Genomic DNA, 12,704 nt, shown 5'->3' with positions numbered 1-12,704 from the left:
TAGTCTTTATGCTCTACAACAATTGAGCAAATGATCATTTGCATAAAAGACCTGGATAAGTGTTCCATGGAAGTGAACCAAAGTGCAGGCATCATCAACCATATATACAAAAGCACACATCAGTAAGCTGTTCATGGGAAACAAAGAAAAAAGAATGAAAAAAAACAGCGCATAAATTGCTCCACTTTTCCTTCAGTTTCGACTTGCTTCTTCTCATATGGCAGGAGTATAGTTGCTCCTTTGCTCGCAGGTTAGAATTCATGTGTCTGGGGCAGGACCTGTTGCAGAGTTAAATCAATTAAGACTAGTTCTGATATAGAAAACAAGCATATACATGCATATCATCAAAGACAGGTGGTCACCCAATAGAAAGAGAGAAAAACATCCAGAGATTAGGCTAGTTTAGTCTCTAAGTATCTATTAATTTATCATTATAAATTGCATCTCAATGAAAAAATAGAATTTGGGGTTCTCCAAATTACAGTGCTCCAATTTTCATTCATAGCACATTTTATGTCAATGAATTTTAACTTAGTCCCTAACATAGAGGCTCAGTATGTATGGAGAAGCCCGGGTCTCTTGTTTTGGTCAATCATCCCACTTAGAGAGTGGTTTTTTTTTTTTTTCCTGATGGGTAAAGAGAGTGTGGATCCAATGTAGCAACACAATTTCATGGTGCTTCTTTGCCTTCTTGGGCTTCCCAGCTCTCCCAATTTACGGTTCCACTCACACTATCACCTGTAGGATCCCTCATGATATAGTCAAAGTAGAATATGTTTGTCCTGTATTACAAAGCCTTCCACACAACTACTCATGTTATTAATATGCTACCCTCTTCGGTAATGCAACACTTGTCACCATGCCAAAAGTTGATAGGAAAAATTCCAGACTACTCCCTCCCTCCGGTCATGGGGTTGTTTCTGCTATGTCTATGTTCTTGACACAAGTCATAAGAAGTTATCGCCAAAAGCCACCACTTGCTTCTTTGTTTGCTACAGTGATGAACACAAGCGATATCAATGCTACTCATTGTCTTCCTATAAGGTTTTAATCTCACACCATGTCACTTTTTATGAGCCTGTAGCCATCGGACGTGAGATTAGGAGGGGAGTATGAGGCCACCATTCCCATGTCTCCTTCCATGCCGCCAACAGTTTCCTTTGATACAGGCCCCATGCAACCTTATGTGAAGCACTATATTCATTAGCATAAACACAAACAGGCCCTAAACAGGCAGTTAGCACCTCATCACCAATCGAGCCTTTTTCATTTGTAGAAGCTATGACAAATGAAAAGTGGGTCGATGATAAGCTAGAAGTGACAAATCTACATAAAAATGCCACTTGGGAAGTGGTGGTTTGTCCCAAAGACAAGAAGTGGCAGAATGTATATGGATATTTAAGATAAAGCAAAAGTCCGATGAAACTGTAGATTAGATACAAAGCCATACCTTGTTGCCAAAGGATATAACCAACAACTTGGTCTTGAGTATGAAGAAACTTTCAGTCATATAGTCAATGCAACTAAAGTACGAACAGTTTTGGCCTTAGCTTTAGATTTTTGGATGGAAACTCAATCAGATGGATTAAAAAAATGCATTATTGCACGGCCATTTCAAGGAAGGAGTCTGAGAAAGCAGATAGAAGCACAGAAGTGTGAAACTTAAGAAAGTCATTTATGGGGTCAAGCTCCTCACTTATGGGCGAAGCTCGTAGAACATAGTTTGAGAGGCTAAATTAAACACTTCAGGTTAGAGGATCCATGAAAAGTGTATGTGAACACACTAGGTCAAGTAATACTAGCTTATGTCAATGATATTATCATCGTTTGAGGAGATAATGCAAAAAGAGATAGGCTCATACCTGGACTTCAGGAAAAGTCCAAAATGAAAGACCTGGGAGATCTTCATTACTAATGCGGATGAAAATCATAAAGATTGTTCGAGTCGTTGGCGTTGAGCAAGTTTTTATATTTTAACTATTATTTTCGTCATTTTATTTGTAGGCAACTTTTTAGGCATCAAATCTCATCCGTTTGCAGTGTTTTTGGTGTCTTTAGAAAGGTTTTTCGATTAAATATCTAACGAGCCCAAGATCACATGATTTGGATGCGTTTTGAGCAAGTTATGACTGTTTTTAGGAAGGGGTATATGTCAAATACGGGATTACTATTTTTGGTAAGTTTTTATCTTTATTTAGCTTTGCTTTAGATTAAATGAGTGGTTAAGATTAGTTTTTACTTTAGGTTATCTTCTAGGGTTTCATTTCTTATAAATATATCTTATCAAAGCAATGTAAAGGGACTTTTGACTTTTGAATGTTGAATAGAATTGAGATTTTCTAATGTGAGAGCTATTGTGGCTTGGACTTCTTCTTCTCTTCTCCTCTAGGTGGTTTGGAACCATTTTCTCTCATCTCCTCTCCTCTATCATCTTCTATTTCTTCAATCAAATCAGCACAAAGAAGGTTAGTAAATCAATTTTTTTTTCTTTGTTCTTGAACCCTAAACTACAAAAACCCAAAATCCATAAATCTCCCTCGTTCTTCAAGATCTTGTTTTGAGATTTTGAGGGATTGTTTTTATGATTAAACTTTGGCCTAAACACCCAAGAACCCTAGCTTTAAACCCCTTTTGAGCCTTATTGCAATTTTCACCCTTTTCCAGCCCGAAAACCCTTTTAAAAGACCCGTAGCCTAAACTTACCATCAAATCAGAGCCTAAACCCTAGATTAACCTTACTTTTACCTTCTAAACCCTAACCTAAGATTTGGACAGCAGTATTAAACCAATTTTCATATTTGCAGAAAGTACCAAAACGCCCTTTTAGCCTAAATTGAGCTAATTTGACCCCGTTTTGCTGCTACCTGTAAAATAATCACGTGTTAATTCGACCCTAGGTAAGTTGTTAAGTGTTCTTTTAATTTTCAGAGTAAGCCCTAAATTGTCCTAAAGCCTTAATCCCATTAGGAGTGTAGGATTTTCCCTAAATTAGGTATTGTCCTGCGTCAATTACTTTCTTAGCATTGAAGTAGAAACAACAAAGAAACGAATGACTTGACTGAGAAAAAAAAAATGCTAGGGATCTCCTCAGTAAGTTTCATTGGTTGAACCAGAAGCCTATTGCAATACCTACAGTATATAATAAGAAGGCTACCAAACAAGATGGAGAAAAGTGACGGATCCCAAAATGTACGCTAGATGTACATATGTATAGTTGATGGACTTCAATATTTGACCTTTATACAACCTGAAACCACCTATGCAAGGAATCGAGTGTATCAGCTCATGCATTATCCATGACAAGAACACTTGCAAGCTTCTAAGAGAATCATGAGATATCTTAAATGAAGATTTTTTTTATATAGACTAAATCAAAAGAAAGAAGTAAAGTTAGACAGATTCTCAGATGGCAACTAAGCAGGAGATCTTGATACTAGAAGATCAGTTATTGGGTACTATGTGGTGTTGAATGCTTTCCTGGATTCATGGAGCAGTAAGAAAAAACACAGGGTTGCAAGCTCTATGGTCAAAGCAGACTATAGACCTATGGCTTCTACTGTTGCATAGATGATTTGGTTAAGGCAACTACTACAGGAGATGCATATGCTTCCAAGAGGATGTGTAGAACTGTATTGTGATTACCAAAGTGCAATCAAATTATAGCAAAAAACAGTGATAACCAAACACATCGAAATAGAAGAGAAGAAAGCGGTGAGATTACTTTTTGTTCCAAATAAAGACCAAGTTTCAAATATCTTCACTAAAAGGACTCACTAGTAATCATCATATCTGTCTAGATGACAAGCTGGACATGTTCAAAGATACAGTACAACTTGAGGGGGTGTTAGAAATTACTCATAAGTCATAAGTCACTATGATGTATACACAAGCATCTTATGGTGGGTCACCACATTAATGGAGGTCTTGTAATTATGTAACTTAGTTATTTATATACATATGTGATAGTGCATGTACACTACATTAAGAAATACAATTACAAATAGAAGCCCCACGAATTGTGTGGGTTCTCTCCTTTCCTCTTCACGAAAATCCTCCTCTTTCTCTTTCTCACATAAGCTCGCAGCAATCTTTACAACCATTGCCAGGTTCCCAGCTCTGCAGCCAGCGAAGGTGCATCTAAGATCTTTGCAACTCCATTCTGTGGATATAGCCAGCTAGATGAAATAGTGCATTCAGAATAGTGAATAACACATGTACTTTCAACTAGTTGAACCTATTTTTATGTAACTTGCGCAAGAAATACCATTTCAATAAATCAGTTACCCCATTTAAAACCATAGTTGTGTCATGAAAAGATTGCAAGGTTCTCAAAACAGGTAAACGACAGCCTTAGGCATATTTTTTATTTCATTCAATGGATTAATTGGAATGCACTAACGTGGTAAATTTGAAGTTGCAGGTTTGATCCTAGTTTACCTATTTAAGAGAAGTGTGTCTAGTCCCATGGTATAATTTTTTTAATGATGAAGAATTATTGATAAAGAGAGAGAAGGGCCCCTCGGCCTATCTGGTATTTCACAAATAAGTACATGAAAATTGTAGCACAAATTAGATGTGAAAAAATAAGACATTAAAAAAAGTAATGGTTCCATTATTGAACTACAATGGATTGCTTTTCTTTGCTGGAAAGAAAACAACTTCTAATTAAAAAACAACAACAAAAAAAAACACCTCAACTTTTAAGAAAAATCCTGTTATAGTTAATCAGAGTTAATCTGAATCCAATTATGATTGAGGCTATCACAGAAATTGATGGACCTCACACTGGTTACAATTAAAACACATTCCAGATGTATGTAATATGCATTAAAATTACTACCAAGCTTCGTCCCAAAAATCATTTATTTCCAGTCCCTCATACAGTGAAGGAAACAAGGATGCTCTGCTCGAAATAATCTCTAGGCAACTGAAGTGCATGCATGCTATGTCTATAATATCTACGTGCAACGTGAGTTCAAGAGAGCTGCTTACAATTCTTTCCGCTTAGCTGTTTTTCACATTGCTCTTAACCTGTTGCACATGTCCACATTGCCCTGACAGTTTCTGCGGTGGTTTTCCCCCCTTCCAGCATTTGGTCAAAATTAGTAAAGAGAGAAATAATAGAGCATTTTAAGGAGTTTTTAGAACCTAAAGTTATAACAGTACCATACAACTAGCTTACTGACGGTATTAAGCTACCTGATCAATAATACGTAATTGATAACTCTCAAGGTGCTCCATTTGGGCTTCATAGAACTTCTTCCTCTTCAAACATTGTAGTGCGGCTAGTAATAGCAACCAAGTCAGTTCTAAATATTTTAAAAAGATGCATATCAAGATATAAGCAGAAATTTTAAGAAATAATATATATATATATAAGGGCCTTTCAAATGAGTGGTTTCGATCACCCCAAAAATGTGGCCCCCTAACGTTTTGTGAGCGCCACCTCATATAAGCTATATGAGGTGACACCTTAGGAACTCTATTCTCTATTCTCTCTCTCTCTCTCTCTCTCTCTCTCTCTCTCTCTATATATATATATATATATATATATATATATATATATATATATATATATATATATATATATATATATATATATAGAGAGAGAGAGAGAGAGAGAGATAAGTTGTGAATTTCGTTTCATTCAAAATAGATGTAATTGAGTATGAAATTAAGAATTAGAGGGTGAGTTCTTTTCAAGAGGGAGTAACTAATGTAGTGCATCGTCAACCTCACGTTCAAATTGACGAAGTGGTTGATCGACAATTAGGACATGTTTGCAAAAAAAAATAAAAAATCCATGGAATATTTGTGGGGTCAATTGGTACAATGTATCTCAACCTCACATTCAAATTAACGAAGAGGTTGATCGACACTTAGTGCACGTTTGGCAAACAAGAAAAAATGTTCCATGGAACATTTATGGGGTACAAGATTAGATAGAATTAAAAATGAAGACATTCGTAAAAAGGGAGGGGTGGCACCAATTGGGGAGAAGATGAGAGAGCATTGCTTAAGATGGTTTTGCCGTTTTGGACATATCCAACGTAGGCCTTTGGATGCTCCGGTGAGAAGAGGCGACTCGTGCCAAATTGATGGAGTAAAAAGAGGTAGGGGCAGACCGAAAACAACTTGGGTAGAAACAATGAGGAAAGACTTGATAGTTAGGAACATAACAGAGAACATGACCTAGGATAGGATATGATGGAAGAAAATGATCCACGTAGAAGAACCCAATTAGAGCCAGAATTAGAGCCGGATAGATTCCTTTCACATTCTTCATGAAATTTTTCTAAAGGATTCATTTAGCAGACCCCAACTAGTTTGGGACAACGGCTTTGTTGAGTTGAGTTGAGTTGACTTAACTTGCATCATTACCTCATAGGAGAAGTGGAAGATATTAAGGCAATGAGTTCAATTAGTATAAAGATTATAGGAATTACGAATAGAAAGCAAAATTCCACAACTTCATACTAGGACTCTAAGATATAAAATGCATACCTTGTTTGTTCTTTGTCCTTGTGAAATGTTTAGCCCTCTCAACCTCTGTTGAAATCTTCTTTTGCAAGGCATTCTCCTTTTCCTCTAACATCTCTAAGTTCTACAACAAGACCTAATATGCATCAAATTATCATATTGAAAGCCCTTTAAGACGCCTTTGGGAAATTTGATATCAACATAAAATCTCAAGCAACACTGCATTGCATTCATATAAATCATCCCTGAAAAACTATGAAAAGCATTTATTAGATATGATGTTCAATAATTAAAATATTAGAATCCACTTTGAACAGAATAAGCCTTCACCTTGATAATCCTAGATGCATAATATTTATAATGCATGGAATTTTGTTTGTTCCTGACCATGTAAAGAAAAACTAAGGAACTCATGTTCTTAAATCAATGCAAAATATTCAACCCTATATATGTGTCTATTATATCAATTAGTTTGTAAATTAAGGATAAAGTTCCATTAAAAAAAAAATTAAGGATAAAGTAGACGATTTGACTATTTGGCTTGTCTAATATAGCCAAGAGGCAAAACTAACCAGTGTCCTGAAAGACAAAAATTATATCTACTATTTTCAGAATCTCATAAATTAAATTTTTATAAATTAAATCTCATTTTCATTACATATTACTCTTACAGAGCCAGCACAGAATCTGTAAATTCTTCAATCTTGGTGTTACACATCTGGCAACATTATCTTTTAGGATTTGATTTAGTTTCTAATGCATCTTTGTGATTTGATATTATTTCCTTTATGTTTTAGTCTTTGTTACCAAGTTAATAGACTTTCTTATTTAGTAGACAGTAATTATGGGATAGTTTCCATCTTTCTCAAGATGGAGGGAGGAAAGTTTATTTGTATTTATTCTCATAATTGAAGCAATAAAGGAATCGCTGCATTTTGGTTGAAATCTGGTTTTCCAAGAGGACCCTTTCCCTCTCTGTGGGTAATTGCCATCTGATAGGTCCAAAACCTATCACTTGGGTTTGAATTTGAAAATTGTGAATTGAACGCCCTTGCATAATTTTTCGTTATTCGCCATTAAATAATTTTTTGTTGTGTCCAATTTCCATGACCAAACAGTAAACATAAATAATAATAAAAAGAAAAATAAAATAAAAAGGAAAGTAGCTGCACCAATAAAAAAAAAATCTAAAAACCCTAATTGGAAACAACAGTCCAATAATTTATAAAGAAGAGGTGCTGAGAATTAGGGACACAAAAAAAACGTATTTATAAGTAGGCTTCTCAGATTAGGGAATCTGTAACACAAATTAAGGGTTCTCATGGAGCAAATTGAGCATTCTTTTCACTAATTCCCCAAAATCCAGACAAAAATAGTAATTTCTAACTCTAGGGTTTTATGATTAGATCTTATAGAATGCAAATTCAACATTACAGATTACTCTTATAGAATCAACACTGGTGATCTGTAAATTTTCCATCTTTGGTTTGAATTTGAAACTGCCAATTTTCGTTGACCTAAAAATAACCATACATAAAAATAAAAATTAAAAAAAAAAAAGCAAAAAAAAAAAGAGGAAAGTATCCGCACTAATAAAAATCCTAATGCCCTAATTGGGAACAAGAGTCCAAGAATTTAGAAATCAGAAGTGCTGAGAATCGGAGATACGAAGAGAAATACGTATTTATCCGTATACAGTAGAGAGAAAAAAATACCTGGTTGAGTAAAGGGGAAGGGGGAAGAGGATTGATGTCTTCTTTGCATTTGCGGAAGAGACTGGAAAACATGGTGGGACGGAGTAATGTAGTTCGGTATACGAGCGTATATACGGTCGGATCGTAAAATTTTCTGTAGAAGGGGGAAAGATGAAGGAGCGTGGTGAAGAAGAACAAACGAGGAAATTCGATTCACGGGAATAAAGAAGACGGAGCGGGAAAACAACGTTCTTTCCCTTTCTTGTGTTGGGTAAGGTCACTAGTCTTGAGAGTTCAAATGACCAAAATGACCCTTGTCAGAAATGGAATGTGGAACTGGAAAGGGCAAAAAAATAGAGTTCAAATGACCAAAATTCCGAATTCCGCAGGTGTGGGTCAGATTTTTCTCTCGTTTTTCTAGTTGGTACGGGGTGAAAATTAGAGTTTTGATTGAGGGGTGTTTCGGTTATTTTAATAACATTAATTCAAAAGTTTTAACACTTTGAAAAAGTGGTGGTGGTATCAAAAAGTGGGGGGAAAGGAAAATCTGAGCCTCATTTTGTGATTAGAATGCAAATTACACCGCAAATTCATCTGAATATCACACCCAAAGTGACCATATATGTGTTTTTAGAAAGTGAAATCGGGATTTTTTTTGTTAGCTAATCAAAAGAAAATTGGGGGTGTTTTTGGTGCTTTAATTAGAGGGTCCATGGAAGGGCCGTTAATGGGCCCGGTTTAAGCCCAACCTAGTCGTGATCCGAATATGTTAGTCAGATACAAAAGACATTTATTGGATCCTAACCAATTTAGATTTGAGCCGTCTATTGGACTAACGGATTCTAGGCCTACTAACCAAAGACTCAAAGAGAATGGTGCATCTATATAAGCAATGGATTATGTCCTTTGGTCTTTTTCTAAAACAAATAACTGAGGCTATGTTTGGCAACTTTGAAAAAATATTCCATGGATTATTTGTGGGGCTGGTTGTGAGAGATGGGCAGGAGAGGGACAGATTTGTGAGGGCAGGAGCGAGGGGAGCATAAATGAGCTTTTATATTGTGTAAGGCCTTACAACAATACGGTAGGGTACGATCCTTGATATTTGATCCAACAGCAGCTCACTATTTGGTACCTCAACCGTACAAGGGCCTCATCGTTGTAAGGCCTTACACCATATGGTTTCTCAGTATAAAAAGCTCCTAAAAACCATAGAAACAAACAGGGAAGTGATATATCCGCCCTTCTGATTATTCCATGGATTATTTGTGGGGATGGTTGTGAGAGGTGGGCAGGATAGGGAGAGATTTGTGAGGCGGAGTGAGGGGATGCTGCTAAAAACCATAAAAACAAAAAGCCAATTTTAAATAGGTAATTTTTTCAATAGAGAATTTTAATGCTCTCAACTCCCGCCCACTCAATTCTCTCCCAAACCCTCATTCAGCCATTCTCCACCTATCTCACACACAATTGGGTCCACGAGTATTCCATGGAATAATTTTGGGAAATGATAAATGCGCCGCTTTTCATCAACACCAACTGCAGTTGTGCATGGCAATCAAATCAGTTGAATCCTTCTGACGTAAAGTACATCACCCCCTCTGCAATCATTTGATACACTGCTGCTGGGTGTCCCTACTGATGAAAAGGGGCGCTTTTATCATTTCCCATAATTTTTCATGGTTGCCAAATGAATAGAATCCAGTGGGTGATCCTGGACCGTACAAGGGTTCCAGTCAAGTTGAGAGATTTTCCTAGACTTTCATGAGTTGCACGATTGCAACCGAAAGGGTGCTGTTCCAGGGGATTGCTATCTAGGAGATAGTCATTCCCGTGCAGAACACCCCAACTTGTATCATGATGTAGAGTCAATGGCCCATCCAAAGCTTATCAGAGCCCACCTTTACGTTATAAACTGACTTGTTCTATTCAAGCCCATTTACTTCTAGCAAAGCCCACCTTTATCCCAGGACCTTGTTGGATTCAAGCCCATTTACTTCTAGCAGAGCCCACCTTTCCCTCGGAGGCAAACCGGGGTAAATTTGTCTGAGCTCGGGGTAAATTTGTCTGAGCTCTGATCCCATTTGTAGGGAACAGGGGCGATGCTAGAAATTTTGCACGGGGGGGGGGGGGGGCAAAATTATAGTAATTTTTTATCTATCTTAAAATTAAGATAGAAAAAATTTCTATCTTGCATAAGGGGGCAAAAATTATAGTAAATTTTGCACAAAAAAGGGAGATAAAAATGGTAAAATTTAAATTCTAAACTTATTTTCTATCTTAGGGACTATTGGAAAGGGGGGCGTAATTTTTAAAAAAGGGGGTAAGTACAAAAAAATATTAAAAAATAAAGGAATTTTTTTTTTTCCAAAAAATTAAGGGGGGCAATTGTCCCCCTTTCCTCTCATGTGGCATCGCCCCTGGTAGGGAATCTAACCGGGTAGAACTCACCCTTAAAAGCTAGCCGTTAAGGGGAGGGTGCCCATTCCCTTATAAGCCATCCACATCCATTCTAACTTTCCAATAATGTGGGATTCTTGCTTTTGCATGGAACCCCCAACAAACCACACTGAGATGAACATTCCCCCACTTGTTCAGTTGTTCTGCAGATATTTTAAGCCTATATCTTTAATGATGCTCTAGCATAAGGCCGCCTGCCTGTATGGTCCAATTTTAATGTAATCTTCTGTTTAGTGAAATTACCAATAACGAATCAAGTAGTCATTACTATTAGACTAGTTGTTTGATCTAATAACCTGCATGTGGTTATATTACCAGGAATTTCACCAATATAGATGAAGAAACTTAAGTATGGGCCAAATTTTGTCAATCACAGTCATTCAGCAACTTATAAAAATTCATACAACGTGCATAAAAAATAAAATAGAGTCGCAGAACATAATCATAATATCAAAATTAATAGTCAACTAAAAGGGACCACATCAAATGTATCTAAACCTAATGTAAATCACCACTATTAAAGGAAATCAAAATCATCCACGAAACATATGTATGCAACATGCTCTCTAAATCTCTAAAGAGCTTAGGTGGCAAGCCTTTAGTTCATTTGGTCTACCAACAAAAGTGTGGTGCTTATGTGTTCCACACACACAATCCTTTTTCTGAACTCGTACCCCTCACAACAAGATATCATGAACCGTAGAAGAAAAAAAAGGATGCAACTTATTGCAGTAGAGTTTCAACGGTTCATTGATAGAATCAATCACTTGAAGCCTGGAAAGAAATTTGAAAGAATGAGCCAAAGCCTTATAGAACACGCTATAAACTACGGTTCCATGGTGGACGAAGTCTTCAATCTCTATTTGAAAATACTCCGAGGTACAGAACCTCATGCAAGCATGAAATTAAAAAGAAATCATTTGTGGACCTCAGGGCATCTCGACATTATGCAGAGTCGAAATCAGAGCGGTGAATCACCTCAAGTTTATCTTAACTTTTAAATAAGAGCATATAACCTTCAGTTCATTGCTAGTAACGCATAGCCTCCTTAGACGTCTTCCGACGATCCATAATAGGATCACTTTAATATTTCTAAGCATGCCAACTGAATAGGTTATATCAGAACGAGAAGGGGTACAGACCTGAGCATGTATGAAACTCCACACATGGAATTATCCTCTTCTCATCTTGTATCAATTCGAGGCTATGTAACCGACTTAATACATTGTACACTTAACCACAGGGTGAATCTCAAATCTTATCACATAAGAAAGTGAAATGTTAATTCATTGGCGATGTACTTAGACCATGTTTGTTTTGGATTTTGAGTCCAAAACTGTTTTTTGAACTCAAATTTATGTGTACTTTGGAAACCAATAATCGGTTTTGAACTCACAATTGATTCTCAAAATTCAAAACAAACATGACCGTGGTCACAACTAAGGTGAAACCAGGGGCGATGCCACTTGAAAGGAAAGGGGGACAATTGCCCCCCTTAATTTTTTGAAAAAAAGAATACCTTTATTTTTTAATATTTTTTATACTTACCCCCTTTTTAAAAAATATGGCCCCCTTTCCAATCATTCCTAAGATAGAAAATAAGTTTAAAATTTTAATTTTACCATCTTTATCTCCCTTCTTTGTGCAAAATTTACTATAATTTTTGCCCCCCTTTGCAAAATTTCATATAGAAATTTTTTCTATCTTAATTTTAAGATAGATAAAAAATTACTATAATTTTTGGCCCCCTGTGCAAAATTTCTGGCATCGGCCCTGGGTGAAACAACCTCTAATTTTACTGTCCGTAATGCTCCTAGGAAAAGAACAGAGATTAAAACATGTATGTTGAAAAAGTGATGTTAAATTAGGTTTTGATTATTGGAAAAGTGGTCCCCACCTTTATCGTCTGACAGCTCTTATTTTTGTTTGGAATGGTGACGCCTAGCCTTACTTTTCTTTGGAATGGACATGATATAACTTCTCTCGAAAATGTCACTGTGGAATCCAAATAGGGTTGAACACTTGTCCAATGGTACAAACCATTAATACGTTAATCCTTCCTATGGATGG

The 12,704-nt window shown here is 36.4% G+C and overlaps 1 protein-coding gene across 4 annotated transcripts; it reads right to left on the bottom strand.

Moving 5' to 3' along the window:
* On the bottom strand, positions 1-8,554 carry LOC143876520 (vacuolar protein sorting-associated protein 32 homolog 2-like). Of its 4 annotated transcripts, none has more exons than XR_013250409.1 (5): positions 8,196-8,547; positions 6,505-6,616; positions 5,200-5,285; positions 4,993-5,082; positions 1-278 (listed from the first exon to the last, which is right to left on the bottom strand). XR_013250409.1 is itself a non-coding variant. In XM_077378218.1 (5 exons), exons 1-4 carry the CDS (start codon positions 8,265-8,267, stop codon positions 5,005-5,007), a joined length of 336 nt encoding a protein of 111 aa, XP_077234333.1. In that variant the 5' UTR covers positions 8,268-8,536; the 3' UTR covers positions 1-278; positions 4,993-5,004. The 4 variants fall into 4 exon arrangements, 3 of the variants coding, with proteins under 3 accessions (XP_077234333.1, XP_077234335.1, XP_077234334.1); XM_077378218.1 differs by having other exon boundaries at positions 6,505-6,604; positions 8,196-8,536; XM_077378220.1 differs by lacking the exon at positions 1-278 and adding an exon at positions 290-4,175 and having other exon boundaries at positions 6,505-6,604; positions 8,196-8,554.
* Positions 8,555-12,704: the final 4,150 nt, after the last annotated feature.

This window comes from Tasmannia lanceolata, unplaced genomic scaffold (assembly GCF_043159265.1).
Source record: "Tasmannia lanceolata isolate RefF3 unplaced genomic scaffold, GAP_Taslan_0.1 ptg000005l, whole genome shotgun sequence".
Taxonomy (NCBI): domain Eukaryota; kingdom Viridiplantae; phylum Streptophyta; class Magnoliopsida; order Canellales; family Winteraceae; genus Tasmannia; species Tasmannia lanceolata.
The sequence above is the reverse complement of the archived record's forward strand: the minus strand, read 5'-3'. Positions and strand labels throughout refer to the sequence as shown.